The sequence below is a fragment of the Urocitellus parryii genome, chromosome 1 (assembly GCF_045843805.1).
Source record: "Urocitellus parryii isolate mUroPar1 chromosome 1, mUroPar1.hap1, whole genome shotgun sequence".
NCBI lineage: Eukaryota > Metazoa > Chordata > Mammalia > Rodentia > Sciuridae > Urocitellus > Urocitellus parryii.
The window spans coordinates 223980125-223999967 of record NC_135531.1 but is presented as its reverse complement, the minus strand read 5'-3'; the positions used below and the strand labels follow the sequence as shown (position 1 = coordinate 223999967).

Sequence of the window (19843 nt, the reverse complement as noted above, 5' to 3'; positions counted from 1 at the left end):
TGCCAGGCAAGAACTTGTTTTTAAAAGACCATTTTAGTTGAGCAAACAGGCAAGTCCCAAACTAGGAGAAGAAATTCACCAAACACATAATTTTAAAAAATCAGTATATGAAATATGTAAAGAAGAGTTAAAGAATCAGAAGAGATAATTCAATTGAAAATTGGACAATGGGTATGATCTATGCATCTTATAGAACAAAAGTTCATAATAATGTGAAAAGATGTTCAACCTCACTTGTAATCAGAAAAAAAAAACAAGCTAAATCCATATATGATATGATTTTATACCCACCAAATTGGGAAAAGTTTAAGGCCAAGTGAGGGTGAGGAACAACTGCATTGCTGAGTGTAGTGCCACTTGGTATGACTGCTCGGCTTCGTTCAATAAAGTTCAACAACACTGCCCCAACCATTTCCCTGCTTAGAAATCTTTTGTATATGGCTGTCAGGAAACAAATATAAGAATGCTCATAATAACATCGTGCCTGAGGGCAAAAAACCTGGAAAACCTCATATATTCACTCCTTAGAGAATGGACAAAGTGAAGTGTACCCATGCACTGCAATAGCATGACAGCAATAAAACTGAATTGTTGAAGGTGAATCCCAACATGGGGCTTCCACATGCAGCTGTGCATTCATTCAGGTTGTGCCAATGGACTGAGTAGGCACTAAAATCTATTCCACCTCCACTGGCACAGGGAAGCTTGTTCTTGAAGGAAGGAGTACCTTTTTTTTTTTTTTTTAACTGCACCAAGTCTCTATGGATTAGCTCTGGACTTGCAAAATTATAATGTTGAATAGAAAGATAAGTCACAGAAGTAATAAATTATGTTTTATTTCACTTCCATAAAGTTCAAAACCCAGCAAAACTAAACGACAATGTCTATATATGTGGTAAAACTACATAGAGAAAAGAGTGATAGCACAAAATTCAGACTAGTGATCACTTCTTGGGGAGAGGGTAGCATCCCATTAGGGAAGGGTACAAGATGGGGTTGGAGAGCTCTAAGGTACTTCGATGTTTTGTATCTTAGGCTGAGTAGTGGGGACTCAACAATAACTGTCGGGAGCTGCCCTGGATGCAGATGACTTCAAGTCCTGATGCACGGGGTTCTGAACAACTATTGCATTCAGTCTGGCACGGTAGTGCCAGGTCGCAGGAACTTGGGTATTACCCCTGCTAGGATAATAAGGCGTGGCTCCAGGACTAGACGTCACCCACTGGGGTTGAGTTACACTCACCTGCTCCTTTGTAATCCTACCCCTTTGCCCTTTTGGGGATAGAATGTTCCATGGAACCTTTCCTTGTGTGTCTCCTATATAAGAATAAAGAATTCCAGTGGCTCTCTCTCTTTCCATGGACCTCGAAGGTCTCAGAGCTGTCCCTGGATTATTGAAAAGGTACTTCTGTGTGCTTGTGTGCTTTCTTCTTTGCCATTTTCTTAAGTTATTGGAATAGTCAGATTTTGTGAGCCCAGCATTAAGTCACCAGCTAGGGTAGATGGCAATAGATAACATTATTTTTAGTCTTTATCCTATGTATGTGTGTTAAAAAAAAATCCTCCTTATATAATCTGGGATGATTTTAAATAAAAATGATCCCACTCAAGAGAAGTGCCTGAAGGGGAGGGACTCCCAACTAAGGTCCGGACAGCAGAGACTGCTACAGATTCAGGACAAAGGGTTTGTGTCCTAATTGGTCACCAGAAGAGAGACCTTGACTGCATCCAAGGTGAAGGGCTCCAGTGGAATCCTTCCAAAGTGCATCATGCAAAAGTTAACTAAAACCATACATTACAATTTGTAGAGTGTTTCATTTCATTTCTCTCATATATATATGTTGTAGTTGGGCACGATACCTTTATTTTATTTATTTATTTTTATGTGGTTCTGAGGATCAAACCCAATGCCGAGGCAAGTGCTAGGCAAGCACTTTACTGCTGAGCCACAAACCCAGCCTGAGTGCTTCATTTCTTTAAAAAAAAAGTTGACAATACCATATGTCAGCAAGAATATGTAGTAAATGAAAAATGTGTGCATTGTTAGTGAGAATGCAAAATGGTGCAGCCACTTTGGCAGATGGATTAACAGTTCCTTATAAAGTTAGACATACTCTTACCATATAATCTAGGAATCCTACACCTGGCAATTTACTCAAGTCAAACGAAACCATTGTTCACACAAAACATTAGTATGCAGTGAATATGAATTTGTATGAATAAGATAATATTTATTATCACTTAATAGAATATCATAGAAATTTGGCCCTATTTTCTAATAATTCAACTCCAAAATACATTTCCTGAGGAAATGAATTAGGACTATTATACAAGAAAATGCAGTAAGAAGGTATGAGTCTGTGATCTTACACACATTCAGAGATCACTAACACCAAATGATATAGGGTCCTCACTAGAAGGAATATGTGTCTGCCATGCACAACACTGTAACCTCAGTGCCCAGAACGGTGCCTGATATAGAGAAAGAAAATACTTGTTGAATGAATGGAACTCCAAGCTATAAATAGGAAAATGAGAAGTGGGGTCAACTTTTCTTAAGGCTTGAACAGCAAATTTTATTTAACTAAAATCAATATAGATGATTGATTGTTTTTATAGATGAGGGGCTCAGGATCTATGACAACAGGTTGAATCTTAGCTTAATGAAGACACTGAGCATCACCTAAACTTAGCTAGTGGAAAGTGAATGGGCTAAGTAAAATTATAACTCAAAATCTTTCTTTATATGAAATACAAGTGAGAAGAAATATTTTTCAAATTCTCCATGGAGAATATATTTATTTACGTTCTTCTTGTATACTCTAAAACGCACAGTGTAGATTTCGTTTCTTCAAAAACAGTTGTGAAACTGGTAGTTTATCAGAGATCTTCAGAAGTTCTTCAGAAACATTGCCTTAGGTTTCAGCTAAGTGAGTCACAGAGATTGGTCATGAACTACTACAAAATTACAGGAGATCTAGTTATTTCCAGCAATTACTAGAAAAGCATTGAGAACACCAGACATACAGCCAGACAGAAGGCAAGAGAAGAGCAGATGTTTTTGAAGTAATAGGATATCAATATATATGACTCTATGTACAGTATCAGAATTCTTTTACAGACAGTACACTTATGCATAAATCATTATTTTAAGGGCACTCTAATATAAATACACGTCTCACTAATTTCAATCTTTTCTCTTTGGCTCACAAATGCACGAAAATACCATAAACAGTATTCAGAACTTACTTCATTAATATATAAATAAGATACATTACAAATGGAAAGAAAATACAAGATGCCTCTTTAACATGGTAAATCTCTGAATATAAATAAGCAATATTTCACTGACGTACAGTTAAACAGTATTGAATCATTACATATGTTCCCCCTACCCAAGATCAGACAACGGTAATATACACAATCTACACAAATCAATCTCTAAAAATGCAGCAATAGTACACTTGTAACAATGACTGCTACTGTTTTTCCCTAACAGGACACTAATGGGGAGGGCGTGATGCTTGTCATCTAGTAGTGCTTTTTCTCATCCATCATTCTTCAGGTCGGAGAAACTCTGACAGGGAGGTCAACTCCCATCACCAACATTCCCTTTGGCCCCTATGACACAGCATTTTGGAGACCATCTTTCCTGCCATTGTTGGGCAAGCTGGTTTGCAATGTGTTTAACTCCTCAGTAACTGCTGAAAATGAAGTTAATTCTCCTTGGGGCAGGAGACATGCTGTGTGCTAGTACTAAGCCACACTCACTATACATATATATATGTAGAGAGAGAGAGAAGTATATATAACTGTACATATATACTGTGTTCCTAATGTGCAACTTTTTTTAAAAAAAGAACATTATTTCCTGCTAACTCTAACAAGCTTAAAGTTGTAACAAGTATTCTTCAAGATATTATATTTTCCTTCAATGAAATGACCTATGTGTTTCAGCAACTTATAGAGGTTTGTTCTAGAGTGTCAGAGGGGAAAGGGAGTCCCATCAACTTCTGTTCTTCGAGGGTGATTACAGATCCTGACCCAGTCTTTCTATCTCCTCAATGAGGAAGTCAATGTCTGACTGGGTGGCGCCTGGGTTTGAAATGACCATCCGGAAGAAGTTGGCCTTGTCCCCCTGAGGCTGGTAGCCCACCATGGTTGTGCCCGACTCCATCATCAGGGCTTTGATCTTTGGAGCCACCTTATAATGGAAAACAAAACAAAACCCAAACCCGATATTAACACCTTCTCTTCTTAACAGTTCAAACAACTGGCTTTTCACCATTTGTGTCTACACTGATATAAGCACAAAGAAATATTTTATATCAGGTGTGTTTTGTGGCTAATATCTAATGACTATTTAAGCCTGCCTCGTCAGTCATAAGATCCCTCAGAAAGTACGGGGTGACTGAATTTTGAAAGTCAGTCATGGAACAACAAAAATAAAAATAAAGAAAAACAAAGACAAATGAATGCTTCTGCGTAGGAGCTCAGGATACTGGATTGAACACATATTTGCTCCATAGTTGGATAAATAAAATATTACATAAATATATTACTAACAGCTCTGGATAATAGATAAATACAGAAATGAACAGTTGAAATGAATCAACATTAGAGTAGACTTAGACTTAGTAAAAAGGTATCATAATGGATATAGTTTCATGTCAAATGTTCCTAGAAATATGTCTATCATTCACTTGTTCTGCATAGGGTTCTTGTAATGGAGAATGCCATCCTAAGGTGGGATGCATTCTTTAGAGCTTCCTAAAGCAAGGGCTCAATTTAGACCTGAGAACAATGTAACAAGATGGCTCACCAACACCCATCACTAGAAGCCCATCCCAAGTCTTTATTTTTCATTTCTTTCTCATTAGAAAGGCACATTAGAATGAGGATGTCCTGACCAGAGAAACTGCAAAGAATTAGATGAGACAAAAAAAAATAGGTCCATACCCTGTGCAATTTTTCCTGTCGCTCGGGGCTATCTGGAACACCTCTGAGGCTTTGTGGAATATACCAGAAACATACGTTTGTGTGCTCAGGCTGCAAAGATTTTAGCAAACAAAAGATAATTAAGAGAAAATGAAAGAAAACTGTTCCCAAGCCCATATGCACCCTCAGTGGAAGTTTCTCAATCCAAAAAACGAGGACTAAATATCTGTCTCAAGACCCTGTTACTTCTACATATGAGAGTCAAAAAAAGCCTGGTTTATCCAATTCTATCTCTTAGCAGAGCTTCTCCCTGCAATCAATTTTCTAGATAACTCCAGTTACCACTTTTCAACACTGAAATATTAATATTAAGTACATTAAGGTAATTGAAAAAGAAGGTTACTATTCATCTTGCCATTTGGAGAGGCTCACATACAGAAGATCCTTGAAAAATAATTTAGTTTATTGATACTAAATCGTTTGTTTTTGATGTTTTCACTTTCCTCTCTAGTTGCCGTTTCCAGCACCACATCTGCCAGTGACTGGCTTGAGACACTGCATTTGTTGTTTTCAATCTGCTAGTAGAATGTTTAAAATAATGCAAAGAATCAGAATAAGGTCCCATGGGTGAGATGCCCAAATACTAGACCATTGATTTTAACTGCTCAGAGCTTTTTCTGTGCTCATTTGGGGACTCTCAGATATTTTCTTGATAGTTGAGGTTGCTGATAAACAGGCAAAAGTGAAATGTAGGTGGTGTTGTATACTCTGGGTTCCGAGTGGATTTTCTCTTCGCAGCACTGGCTCCAATTTCATCTTTCTTTATTCAATGGGAGCTCCATTAGGGAAGAGAGTATGTGTTTTGGCCAATACTGTATAATCCAGTCCCTGGCATGGGTCTGGAATGTGGTAGGAGCTCAGTAAACACTAGTATGATAAATGCTTTACTGTGTGAAGTTGGGGTATAAACTCAGGGAAAAGACAATTTTATCTGAATCCTTTATTCTACATAGAATAAAACAGAATCTCATTTTAGAATTGGTCTTGGTGGGTAAACATATACCCATCCTAAGAGATCCCATTCTAAGCTTCTTGGAATTGAGAAACCCTTTATCATAGAGGTCCAGTACATTTTCATCTGGATGATGAAAAATTCAGACTTCTATGGAAAGATCTCTAGTATGCAAAGGGCTGGCTGAGAGTGACAGGATTTTAAATGAAGTAAAGGGGGGGAAAGTCAGTGCAGTGCTACCAGAAGAAAAGTTCATGAACGTGGAGAAATTAAATGAACAGTGAAAATTCAGAAGCAGCTCATGGTGATGTGGGAATAATGGCTTTGGAAGATTCCTGCAGTGGTTTTCTGGAAGTGCTGTGCATTGGTCCATAACAACTTACCTCACCATCGAAAACCATCTGAAATTCTTCTCTGTTTTTAATCTTGGTGTAGAGATATTCAGCCAGTTCTAGACATTTGTTGATTTGATTTTCAAATCCCACTGTGCCCTGTTTTTAAAGAAAAAGGTCATAGTTGTTGATGGTAAGTTGTATTTCCCTGGGATGGGCATTTGGGAAGGCTGTGCTGTCCTTGTCTATGTGGAATATCAAAAGGAGTGTTCCTGGATGGAGATAGTCAGGAAAAACCATCTAATTGAATAAGTACAGCTTTTTCAAAGCTCTGAGGACAGTAAGATGAAGTGGGCTTGCTTTCTCTCTTGAAGACACTCTCGTCTCTGGGAAGTTATTCTCAATAGGGCTTTGAGCTTCCTGCTAGTTATTCATAACCTCAACTTGATGCCCATTTCTCATTTCTTTAGGATAGTGCTACTCAAAGAGTCATATCTGGACTGAGGCCAGTCCACAAACCATAACCAGTCCAGGATGACATGAGTTATAGACATTGCGATTAGGCATTAAGAAACTATTAAAGCCATTCAACAGAGTAATTTTATGCATATTGACTCTAATGAAAATATTGGCTTATATTTTATATGTTCTGTATTTCATTTTTCCAGCAATTATTTTTTTATTGTTCTAATTAGTTGCACATGACAGTAGAATGCACTTTGATACATCATACATAGATGGAGTATAATTTCTCATTCCTCTGGTTGTACATGACGTAGCATCCCACCTGGTGTATAGTTATAGTGTACATAGGGTAATAATGTCTGCTTCATTCTACTATCCTTCTTACCCCCATACCCCTCCCCTCCCATCACTCCTAATCTAAAGTAACTCTATTCTTCTCTAGCCCCAACCCTTATTGTGAATTAGCAACCGCATATCAGAGAAAACACTCAGCCCTCAGTTTTGTAGGATTGGCTCATTTCACTTAGCATGATATTCTCTAGCAATTCTTAATTGTAACAGTTCATGATAGGTTACAAAACAAACAACTGGTTCTTAAAAGATTACTACCTTAGAACCCATCTTCCCCAGCCAAGTCCTGACCAAACACATTCCACACTCTTGCAGGCAAGCTACCTTTTACCTAGCACAGAATTATTCCTTTTCAGTGACAGGCAGGCAGGCAAAGTGGATGGGGAAAGTCATTGGTCTCAGTTCCTGCCCTGAGACGGCAATAGCTCCAACTATTGACAAACTGGATGAGTGTGAGTTTCCAAAGCCAGCATAGATGGTTACTAGGCAGCACGAGGGTTGTTGAGTGGGTGGGTGTTAACAAGGAGAGCAGATGCACAAGGCCAGCTTGTGGATGGCTGATGGGCCTGGGCAGAGTACAGGTTGGCAAAGCCTGAGCTTCCTAGTAGTGTCACTGCTGACTGGTTCCTAGGAATGAAGCCTCCACCAGGATCCCACCTCAGCAAATGATGCACCATGAGCCAACCCTCCTGAGGACGGTTCAAGAGGCTATCATTAGGCAAAATGACTGAGATGGGCCATGGGGTCATTACAGTATTTCTAAATAATATTATTTCTAAATAATAGGGCTCTTTCTCTTAATGCAATATATGGCTTTTGTTTTCTTTATGGTAGAAATTAAATTCAGATTCTTTCTATGTTAAGGCACACTAACTTGATATTTTGTTAGAAATCCTTGTTGTTTTGGTATTAGGTGGTCCTCATCTTAAACACGGAAATTATTAAAATTAACTTATAATAGGTAAATAAAAAATTAATGTGATATACAGTTGTGAAATCAATTGCCTTTACTTGGTCATATAAAAATTCTTTTGAGCTGGGGGTGGTGGTGCAAACCTGTAATCCCAGTGGCTCAGGAGGCTGAGGTAGGAGGATGGGAGTTCAAAGCCAGCCTCTGCAACTTAGCAAGGCCCTAAGCAACTCAGAGAAACCCTTCTCTAAATAAAATACAAAAGGGCTGGGTGTGTGGCTCAGTGGTTAGGTTCAATCCCTGATACCAAAAAAAAAAAAAAAAAAAAAAAAAAAAAAAAGCTTTTGAAACAGTTACTAGTAATCTTCTCCATTACTCATATTTTTTGGGGAAATTCTAATAGTTAAGCTTTGTCCCCCTATGAACTAAAGTGCAACCCAAGAGCCTGAAGATGGCTAAAAGAACATGTTTCAGTCTAGTACAGGATTTCTCAAAGTATGCAGTTTCCAATCCTCAGCAACACACACACACATACACACACACACATTGTGTAGTTTCTAGAACAGTGTATAAAGTACAAATAATGGAGAAGGCATTTCTTAAATAGAACTTGAAACTGTCATATATATTCCCTGATGAGAAGCCTCATAAAGGAAATTAGGGTTCTTCTCAGTGTAAAGCAGTTGTTTTATCTTTTACCTCTTTCTTTATGTCTACACTAGGTAATTTTAGCATCCCTACGGATTGCTGTAGAAATCCTTATCTTAGCACAAGTTTTAGTTGTTATAAGAGAAAGTTATAAGACAACTTCATGATAATTCAAACTGAGGATACAGAACTGAAGGAAGAAGAGAGACTTCGGCCTAAGTGATAAACTTATTTCATTCACAAAGAAAATACAGTTAACTCAATTATCTAAGTATTGATCACACACATAGTGAGTTACCCGTGATATACCATGGCATCTCTTTCACAGGCGGTCTGTGCAAATTACATTTCTGCTCTGTTTCCCAAATGTCCCCCTTCATACCTTTGCTTTCCACATCAGCCAGAACTTGAAGATGTCCACATGGCGGCCACACTGAATTGCCTTGTCCCCCGTGTCGTAGGAGACATCATATTGCTTGTCCGGCTGGAAGAGGTACCCTGCGCACATCTGGTTGCATCCTTGGAGTATACCCTGTCGTGGAAATCAAGGTGCGTGCATCTGTATTCACAGATTAGAGATGTCGATGCACAGAGGGGACTGGGGGTCACATGCAGTCTTTCTGCTGATAACTTTCTGAGGGCTTATACTTGTTCTGATATCCTTCTCTAAAACCACTCCTGGAAAAACTTTTCCCTTTTGCCCTCTGTCATTGATGAGCAAATGATCTCTTTCCTCAGATGCCCTATCCCTCTCAGGGCATTTGGAAGAGTGTGTGTGTGTGTGTGTGTGTGTGTGTGTGTGTGTGTGTGTTGTGAGTTGTTTCAAAGTCTGGGAAGTGCTATGGCATTCAGTGAGCAGGCATTAAGGATATAAACTTCCTAAATGGGTGGGACAGTTTCATGATGGGAAGAAAATTTCTCCCCAAGAGTGCCTCCCAAAAGTCCTCTGACTTTTTCAAGATCTGCTATGAAGTTAACAGGGACTTGGTGTCTGAGTGGAGTCAAGGGCTATGCAGGTCTAGGTTTCTCAAGCTGGGCTTTCTAGGATGCCTTAGGGTGCAGCAGTTTTAGGAAGCAGAGATGCTTTGGAAGGCAGGCTCCTATTGTTATGTGTTGGTATTTGTAGTTCTTGTTCCTTAGGCAAGAACTGATTTTTTCCTTATTTCAGCCATTCATACTAAGAATTCATACTAAGAACTCAAAGTCTGTTCCAGTGAGCACTTTTGTCTTCACCTGATCACTCTCATATTTGTGCAAACACGAAGGGATGCACAAATAATTCCCTCACAGGTTGGTGCTGAACAAGGAGGAAGGGCAGTCGATGCAAGAGCCTGGAGGAGAATCTAGGTGAGCCACAAGGGCAGGAAAGGACAGTAACCACAGTCTCACAATGGGGCTGCCAATCTTGTGAGTTAGCCCGCAAGTATGTGAAAGGACCCCAAGCTTTTCCCTTCTTGTGCCTTCAAATGGACCTGCAGGCGGATCTCTGCAGGGAGTACAGACCTTTTCCCTAACGAGAATGGCAGAGCACTGTAGCAGCACGCCCATCAGTTTGTGAGGGTTCCAGGTGACTGAGTTGGCCCTGAAAGAAGCACATGATCCTTTGAGGAGAAGGTGCAGGAGTTGAGAGAGAGGCAAATGCCCTGTGGATGGAAATGCCAGCCGTCTCCACTTGAGTCAGAAATCTTTCCCCGCCTATTCTCCTAAATTGACAATCTAGTAATAAATATTTGCGGGCAGGTTCAGAGTATTACGTTGCAGAGTGCATCTGCTAAGTAACTGCTATTAATCATAGGTAACATTTATGGAGAATTTATGTGTTTGATTGTTCTTTGAGCTTTAGGCATATATCGATATGGGAGTGTGGTTAAGAGTTCAGATTTTGAAGCCAACCTGTCCAAGTCTAAATCCTGGCTCTGACATTTGCTAACTTGGGCAGGTTACATAACTCCTTCGGGCCTCACTTTTCCCATCGGTAAGATGGGAAGTCTACCTCATAGAATCAAATAAAGGATAAAATGAGTTAATAAATATAAAATACTTATATTAGTGCCTGGAACACATAATTCCCACACAACCCTATGATATAGGTACTATTACTGCTCCTAATTTAGATGGAGAAACTGATGTACAAGGTTAAATGTGTTACCTAAAGCCACACAGCTGGGAAGGACTGGTGCAAAGATTCAAATCCAGGAGTCTAACTGTAGAGCCCTCGAGCCCGTGCTCATGCCCACTCCACTAGACTGTCTCTCTCTGGGCACCAGACCTTGGATTCTTTGTGCCTTTCTGTTCTTATTTTTAAAATGGATGGGTGACATGGAACCTACCTATGTATGGTTCAGTAATAAAGAGTGACACCTGAAAGTAAAAATCAACTGTGAGACTATTCTAGACTTTGACCAACTAGTTGCACTGATTTTTCCTCCTATTTTTAAAAATCTTCTAAATTTATTATTTATTAATTTACTTTAGCAGCACTGTTTAAATGCTAAATGAGCATGATTTTTGCCAGTTTGAGCTGCAATGCTAACCCAACAAGCACTGTCTCCTAGCAACAGCATCAGTCCATCAGACACAATTAGATGGTGAAGGAGCACATGGGCCAGGAATTACAGAAACAACCAAGTATGTATGTTGATTAAAACTTGGGTAACTTGCTTCAGTGGGTTACAGACTTCTTGCCCCATAGCCTGGCCCACAGCTGAGCACTGTGTTTTCATACCTGTGAAAAGCTGCTTTTCCCTGACAGAGCAATTGCCTTGGAATTATACTGCCTCTACTCTTCGCACTAAACCCTTGCTGTGAATTTTTAACCTCTTCAACCACATTTAAAAGGTAGTGAATTTGATCAGTTTTCTCATTGCTGTCATTTATCAAGTCATTTAAAAATCATATTAAGATCTCATAAAATGTCTTAAATGGTTCTCTGAATATCTTGAAGGTCTGAAGTAAATTATTATTATTTTTACTGCTATAAATGGAAAGTAATAAGACAGGGTATGAATTCAGTTTTATTTAAAAGACACTTTTTTTAACATTTAAAATGTTAAAAAAAAAAGTCTGGTATGAAATATTTTAGGTTTTCCTAGAGTCAAAGATGGGAAGAGAAAACTGCCTGAAAAATTTCATGTCCAGTTGGGCTGGCTCATGGTCATTGCATATATTATTTTCCAAGTTATAGGACTATATAATCATGCTTCAAACAGCAGTCTCGCCCATCTTGACACTGGCACTTTGAAACTGAGACAGAAGGGAGGAGTGGTAACAAAAGCCAGAGTTCTTGCTAGAAAAGAAATCATGGTGTGCTGCCTGGTACTTGCTCGACATCCATCTCTCCCATCGTGGTCTGCTCTTAACCCACCCCACTGCTTTGCTCCAGCCTCACTGGTTTCTCTGCTGGTTCTTCAGTTTGCCAATAACAGTCCTGCCTCAGGGCCTTTGCGCTTGCCATTCCCACTGCCTAGAACACTCTTTCCCATATCCTTGCTTCCTGTCTCCCTTTATCCCAGTACTGCTAAGACAAGGTAGCTGGAGCTGAGCATCTTGTTATTTTCCCAGGAGTCAGTTTACTGAGGAAAAACAAAAATAAAATCAAAAACAAATGGAATGGCTGGACTTTCTTGTACCCTTGGCTAACTCTGATTGAGCCTCCAAATAAATCCCCACACTATTTAGTGTCTCTTCTCTCCATCCTGGGCACCTGTAATTTTATCTACTGTCATACTTATGACACAGTGTTATAATTGCTTGTTTAGGGATCTAATTTATGAATGCACAGAGGACTCATTTGACTAATAAATCAATCATACAGTAAGTGCTCAATAAATGCCTGCTGAACTAAGAGTGAACTAAGTCAGAGAAAAGGTGTTGGCAATCAGGGCAGGCTGACATCAGAGCACAGCGTGTTTGGTGTTCCGGATGCAGGGAGGCCCAGCATGTGTGGCCCATACCTTTCTATGCCGCTGAGTTTATGGCGGTGCTTCCTGGACATGAGCAGCCCACCGCCCCAGGCAGCCTGTGAGGACAGAGAAAGGAGGGAGAGGAGCAGCAACATTGAGATCTAAGACCAGTCACTCCACACCGCTAGGAACACACCAGCAGAACGTAAAAGGTGAAAAGCAAGCTTCTTTGATAAAAGGAGCCCACCCTATTCAACCAGTACCCTCAATATTGATCATTTCTTTACCAGAAGTTCTGGGCTGGGAATGTAGCTCAGTGGTAGAGCACTTGCCTAGCATGTGAGTGGCCCTGGGTTCCATCTCTAGCACCACCAAAAAAAAAAAAAAAAAAAAAAAGAAAGAAACACAAAGTTCTTCCAGTTGAATGTCAGCTCTCTGACTGATACCCATAAGCCAGGTCTGAGCTTATGGTGTCTTTTGTGTCCAAGACCCAAAGTACTGTGGAAAGCCAGGGATACTGTGAGTCTCCTAAGGAGGTCCTGGAAGCTACCCCAAGGGCTGGGGCATGCTGTCTGCTTCTTCCTAGAATAGAATTCTAAAAGCTCCTGAGAAAATCAGAAAGCATCAACTCCCACCAGTCTGGAGGTCCCACCAAGCTCCAGCAGCAGCAGGACATTTTTGTGGGTACTGACACATGTTTACTAGATAGCTTGGCATGTTATCCGACACAGCAGCTTTTGTTAGTTATTGTTCAGTAGCCGGGCAGATGTCCCCATTGTCCTGTTGTAAGAAGTTAAATGCATCAAAGGATGGACAGAAACAAAGGAAAAAGACACCCAATCACACGTGTGAAAGTGCACCTTTTGTATTGCCAGGGAAATTTGGGACTAAACCTCTTAGTTGATAATATCTTCTATATATTTCCTTATTTTTCCTGCATGTAGCAGGTAGGCACTCTTTTTAGAAAAATGTCCTAGAAGGTTGGACTTCAGGCAGGTAGCTGAGTGTTCACATTTGTAGTCACTTTCTGTATATGGTGTCCTACACTTTTCCCCTTTTTAAATCAGCTATATTGTACTCTGTAGCCATTTGTTTGAACAAAGGAACCTGGAAAGGCAATAGAAACCATATTCTAGGAAGAACCACAGAGGATAGCAACTGAACACTAAGGAACTGGAAGAGTCCCAGGTCTCTGGTAGGTATCAGTCCTGATTAGCTGGCTAGTGACCAGGGAAGAGCTGAAACTACCTTGGTGTGCAGAAAAGGCCAGCTGGGGTGTTGGGAGCAGCTTGAAGCAAATCATAAAACAGAGCTGCTTCCATTCCCTGAATAGACTGGGCTGCTCTGTGAATTATAGCACTTACATCGACATGGAGCCAAAGGTTGTATTTCTCACAAATATCTGCAATCTCTTGTATCGGATCAAAAGCGCCATAAACAGTTGTGCCAGCAGTTGCATTGACATAAAGAGGAACATATCCCTATGAGGGGAGAGAGAGAGAGAGAGAGAGAGAGAGAGAGAGAGAGAGAGAGAGAGAGAGAGAGAGAGGCGCGCGCAAGCTGATCAGTGCTTTTAACCTTTCTCATTTTCCCACTTTCATATGAATTGGAAGAAAGTAATAGCATTTATTTCAAACAGTGATCAACAGAGCTGGTATGGTAGTATTCTTTGTTGGTTCATTCACTCATTCATTCAACTTTTAGTAACTTTTATGTGCCAGGCCCTGTTGTAGATGATGGGCTATAGCAGTGAGCAGAGTAGATAAATTCTGCATTCACCAAGTTTACATTGTAGAAGGAGGGAAAAGTGACAGATTATAAAATTAAATAATCAAAATACACCCTACATTTAGTGGTAAGTTCTGTGGCTAAATAAATAAATGTATGTGACAGGGGTTTGGAGTGATGGGCAGGTATAATTCCAAATATTTCATTTCTGAATATCATCTGGATGTTGTTTTTTGTAGGTGTTGTGTTGTTTTAAGTTCATTGATATAAACAATTGAACCAAAATTGTTCAGTTATTTAGAATAGGTCTATACACTGTGGAAGCTAACACAGTAACACCTGGTGAAATTTGATGTGAACAAGAAGCAAATGAGGAAATGGATTATAAAGATAAAACAGGTTGGGGAAATCTGAACCTCAGGTGCTTCTGAAGCTCAGGTCTCTCACCTCTCCTTCTTGCTCAGACCTAGCAACATTTCCTTCTCTGCAGAGACCCCAGCAAACAACTACAATTAGAGAAGGAGATACAAAAAGATAACCCAAACAACAATGTGTTGGAAATGGCCTGGCAGCTACCTGGCAATGACTTTAGGATACATCTGTTCTGTGAAATTTGTTTGTTTAATAGAGTTTGTTGAGGCTGGATTTGCCAAATACCCCTGGCCATCTGCTAGGGCATGCAAGCACTTTGCGTAACACAATTCTAAAGCTAAAATGTTCTTAATAAAATGAGGTCATACTTAAGAAGAAACAAGTCCAATTAGGCTGGATCTTCCTAATGCTCAGGGAGTTGATTTATTGAAGAATATCAAACTAATCACTTTGCATAAAGAAGGCAAGTGGTTTAGGGACTAAATTTTTCATTTTTCAAAAAGAAAACTAATATTTTGTAGACATCAATCTACAAGTCGTTTGAGGCCAAATTATTTCATAATTTGCAAATAAGCAAATATCTGAGAAAAGAATTTTAGAAACACATAAAATTACCTAAGGGTCAAAGATTTTCATTGTCTAGATCAGAAATAGGGCATTTAAAAAAATTCATAGTCACTGGAGTATAGGTGTACTATATTGTACCTACCTTTTGCTTGGCTTCAAGAATCTTTGCCTCTAAATCAGCTGGAATTATCTTTCCCCTGTAATTATTGTAAAAGGAGGGAAATTAAAATGAAGAATCAATGAGACTGCACATGAAAAAACTTATAGCAGCAGCAGCAAAAAAAGTAATTTAATCGGGTATTTTCAACAGACCATTAGCAGCTTGGCACACTGTACTGCACCAGTCCTTAAGCACAATAAAACAAATTTAACAGATGAACACATTTAATACATCAAGAACCTAATATTCACTCTCCCCTGCCTACCTTTCATTGCACTTTATCAAAATCACATTGTCAGTTCCAAAGCCAAGCGCGGCACCAGCTTTCTTTATGGAATAGTGACTCTGCAACACATGGAGGCTTAAGGTTAAAAGTTTAACAGTGCCTTGGAAAACACCCGCATCCGTGTGCCAAAGCCCCTGACTCACGTGTTCTGAGGTGAAGAGGACCAGTTTGGGCACAGCGGCCATGCCCTTTGTCTTAACTTCCGGGAAGTACTTGTAGCGAGCAGCCATGATGCCGTACATGTTGGATATGGCTCCCCCTATCAGCAAGCAGACATATGGGCTCTTTCATTATTGCTTCTAGCTCAAAGCCTGAGCTGGTGTCTCAAGAAAGAAAGGAGGTCAGGAAGGGGAAGGATAATATCCTGATATGTTTGGGGGGCTTCCCTATTGCCAGGGCCTCTCTCTGGACCCTTGTCCCTGGGGATAGAAGTGGCCACACTCACTTCCAAGGCCGTGTAGGCAATTTGGCTGGAGGTGATTCACTTACTCCAGTGCCCCTCCCAGAGGAAGCCTAGATAGAAATACAAGAGGATGTGGCAGCAGTAGCTACAAAGAGATGGGTGAGTTACAACCTTTCGGCTTCTACTGTCTGTTCAATCTATTTACTGAACAAAAAAAGAATCTGTTCCCTGAGTCCAGAAAGACGAGAGGGAAAGAGAGATCAAGAGAGAGTAATGAAACCTACAGAAGGAAATGGTGACATTGTTTAGTGACTGGGTTTTTGAGTCATTTTGGAGAGCTTTAAGTTTACTTAAATAAAAATGAATTCATGTTCTAACTGGATAAAGACACAAGGAGAATTGAGGTAACTATCGAGGCAGGTATGGCCACTGGAAACTAGCCACTTTTCCATCAGTTACCTGAAATGAAATGGGCAAATTCATGGTCTGCTTGAATTGCCTGGACAGTTGCATTTTTTTATTTCTTCTCTCCACCTTGCACACAATCACACTCTCTCTGACACCATCTAAAACTCCTCCCTACTCCAAGAATACCTGTCTTTGTTTTGAAGATTACTGATACTTTTTTTTTTTGTCTTGGTGGTACTGAGGATTAAATTTGGGGGTAATCGATTACTGAGCTACATTTTTAGCCCTTTTCACTTTTATCTTGAGAAAGGAGTTTACTAAGTCATCCAGGTGGGCCTCGAATTTACCATTCTCCTGCCTCAGCCTTGTTGTATCTATGTTGAACTAGAGATTCAAAGTAGATACACAATTTGGCTGAAGTTAATCAGTTCATTAATAATCTTGACACACTGATTCTCCAGCACATCAAACTGCTATTGACAGTGAAGCTTTGTGTCGCATGACCTCATACAGCCTTTGTTACTTTGTACTGATTTAGGCACAGCCTTTTTTAGTTCAGAGAAAATGTAGCATTCTTGCTAGCCTTCATCCAAGAATCCCAAGGACCCATATTATAAAACCTTGAGGACAGTCAGAGAAACCTACCAGGAGAAAATATCCCATCACCATCTTTACTTGACCATCCAATCATCTCTCTCATCTTCTTAAGAGTTATTTGCTCCATGAGGACAAACACGGGTGCAATTTCATATGTAAACCTGAAAAGATGTTAAGAAAAAGGATGAAAATAAAGAAGTGAAATCACTTATTTTTGGAACACAGACAATCGGTTTAGAACTTGGATTCTAAACAGATGTTCAAAACCCCTAAAACAATTCATTTCCTGGAAATGCATTAACTCACCAATCATAAAATGTCAGAAACCAGCCTGGATAACCAAGAGAGGGAGAGAGGTGGTGGTGGTGGGAGGGTGTGCTCTGTGGTACTTCACCAGCAGAACAGATTCATCAGTCTTAGGTATGGTTCACCCAGAGGAATAGAAGGAAAGGTAATGACTTTTCTGGGTCGTTTTTACCTTTCACCTCTAAGACTTAGTGTGGGACAGAGCAAATGTTAATTGAAAAAAATATATTCTAAGTTCTCCTGAAAATTGGTTTGCAACATTTCTAAAAAGGACTGCCAGTTTCACACTTGTAGAATCTATAAAAACCAGAGCCAAAGTCTGTTTTTTACAAATAATGTAAACATCTCAGAGCTAACTGTGAAAATAATTGGAAATATTGACCCATGTTTTAAAGACCTTAATAAAATTATCTACATGGTTTTTCTACTGATATTCCCCAAGGACAGCTATGTATCTATAATTCTCTGAGGTCAATATCTGTCAAGAATAATTATAAGTGATGACTTTCTAATTACAAATTATAAATAACAAGAAGATAGTCAACTGGCATACACAGTTAACTGTGGGCATCAGATCTCCTGGCAGGTTACATTTGTCTCCTAATAAATTGATGTGAAAGTGGCAAGCCATGCTCTTTCAAAGCAATTCAAAGCAGAGGCACAGCCTAGTAGAACAGTCATTGAAACAAGATCATGCACCAAACAGAGCCTAAGAGAAATGAAGGAAGGTCCATCTACCTAAAATTAAGCCAGAAGACCAAAAGATATTTACTAAGCTCTAAGGCTCTTTGTCTTTCTTGGTTCTGCTTGAACTTCTTAAGCATTTGAGTCTGTGGGCTGGGCTGAAGAGAGATGCCTAGACCGACTCAGTCAAGTGATGTGGGGAGGCATTGTCACTGGTTAGGGTGTGCTAGTGACTAGGACTAATGGGAATTCTTGCTTGTTAAATGATTTAGAAAAGCTATTTGCAAGGACGAGATAACTCATGCTGTACATGAGACATGGGTGAAGCTACTAAGTTTTAATGATAGAGGAAAAAGCAGTCACATTAATCACACGACAATAGAAGAGGACAAAAAGATCCGAGAGGATCCTCAGGAAATGTCTGTTGGTAAAAGAATTTTGTTTCCAATAAGAACATGTCCATTTTCCTTGGGAGGCCCCTGGAAATTTAGGAGGAAGACCCTTGGGAACCATGTGTTCAGTTACCATCACCTCTGGAGGTCACAATCATGCTTTGGTTCTGCTCTGAGCCCCATCACCGTAGCAACCAACACTCCCTCATGTCTGATGGCCTGATAAAGGAAGAAGAAGAGAAGGATTCCTGGTTTAGCCTGTGCTGCTGAGTGTATCAAGAGGCAAACTCATGATGTGCTTCCACCCATTCTTGAACAAATGAATTATCAGTGGTTCCACAGATTTTTGGAAAAGTTGGAATGGCAAAAATGTTTGCATGGTGAAGAGATATAGATGGCAAGTGTGTGTGCTAGAATCTTACAATACCAGAGAAATCTCTCTGGGGTAAGGCAAGGAACAAATGAAATCATTTACTATAACGTATCAAGGATTGTATGAAAGCTGAGTTAGAATTAAGTTGGTGTTAGACAGCCAGATGCGAATTGCATGGGGAAGGGAGAAGGCACAGTACCAAAGACCAGGGGCTTGGTTCAGCTCTGAGTTTCATGATTTCAATCTACTTAGGCTTCAGGTTTGCAGGAATTGTTCTTACATAAGACCAGTAACACGGCCATTACTTTCAGGTTCTATAGGAAGTCAAGAAGGTTCTATCATGAGGCTATCTGACCTTGTCTATTTCAATTTCGTTATTTATGCCAGGCACTTGATTCCTAAACTTTTTTCAGTTCTATTCATCCAATGCTTACTAAGTGCCAGGCAATATCCTATGCATGGAGGAGATGAAGAATTCCCAATCTTGAGGAGGAAGCTTCTTAGGGGAATCCAGCATCTGACTCTTGACCTAAGGTACCTCCTGTTTGACAGTCCCTGCCTAGGTCTAAAGGATCAATTTTCCCAAACTAACAACAAACTTATTCTGGCTCATGACCTTAATCTGACATTCTTCCTCTCCTATGAGCTGGGAGACTGGCCCACAGCTGTTGATCCATGGAATAACGTGGTGTTCCCTATTCCTAACTGACAAATGGGATAACGTGGTGTTCCCTATTCCTAATGCCACTTCTTACCCTGCCTTCCCATTCTAGGTCATGTTTATAATTGTTTTGGGGGAAGTATGCTTGCACCCAAAGCCTTATAGAAGGTCTTAAAGTTTACCATAGAGCAGAAGTTCTTGACTTAATGGGGGGGTCACAAACTCCCTTAGGAATCCTAGGAAAGCTAGGTCCCTATCTCTAGGTAAAAAGTTATGCACATTATTTTGTGTATAATTATAGGAAATTCTCCTCTTACACAATCTGGACTCCAGGTTAGGTACTCTTTC

The 19843-nt window shown here is 39.9% G+C and overlaps 1 protein-coding gene and 1 long non-coding RNA gene across 4 annotated transcripts in view; one reads left to right on the top strand and one right to left on the bottom strand.

The window, feature by feature from the left end:
- The first annotated feature begins 1359 nt into the window (after positions 1–1359).
- Positions 1360–19843, top strand: part of LOC113183298 (uncharacterized) — a 28196-nt gene continuing 9712 nt past the window's right edge. The window contains exons 1-2 of the long non-coding RNA XR_003300850.2: positions 1360–1402; positions 9057–9205. This is a non-coding gene — a long non-coding RNA (uncharacterized LOC113183298). The remainder of the gene's footprint in view (positions 1403–9056; positions 9206–19843) is intronic.
- The window catches only part of Gad1 (glutamate decarboxylase 1), a 39521-nt gene continuing 22446 nt past the window's right edge, over positions 2769–19843 (bottom strand). For 2 of the 3 annotated variants that reach the window (XM_026389580.2, XM_026389582.2), the window contains exons 7-17: positions 17128–17240; positions 15815–15930; positions 15651–15730; positions 15368–15422; positions 13923–14039; positions 12610–12674; positions 10160–10238; positions 9039–9188; positions 6334–6441; positions 4960–5049; positions 2769–4204 (exon numbers count right to left, since the gene is read on the bottom strand). In XM_026389580.2, the coding sequence (XP_026245365.1) occupies positions 4031–4204; positions 4960–5049; positions 6334–6441; positions 9039–9188; positions 10160–10238; positions 12610–12674; positions 13923–14039; positions 15368–15422; positions 15651–15730; positions 15815–15930; positions 17128–17240 (1147 nt within the window). In that variant the 3' untranslated portion in view covers positions 2769–4030. The remainder of the gene's footprint in view (positions 4205–4959; positions 5050–6333; positions 6442–9038; positions 9189–10159; positions 10239–12609; positions 12675–13922; positions 14040–15367; positions 15423–15650; positions 15731–15814; positions 15931–17127; positions 17241–19843) is intronic. The other variant, XM_026389581.2, reaches the window with a different exon arrangement.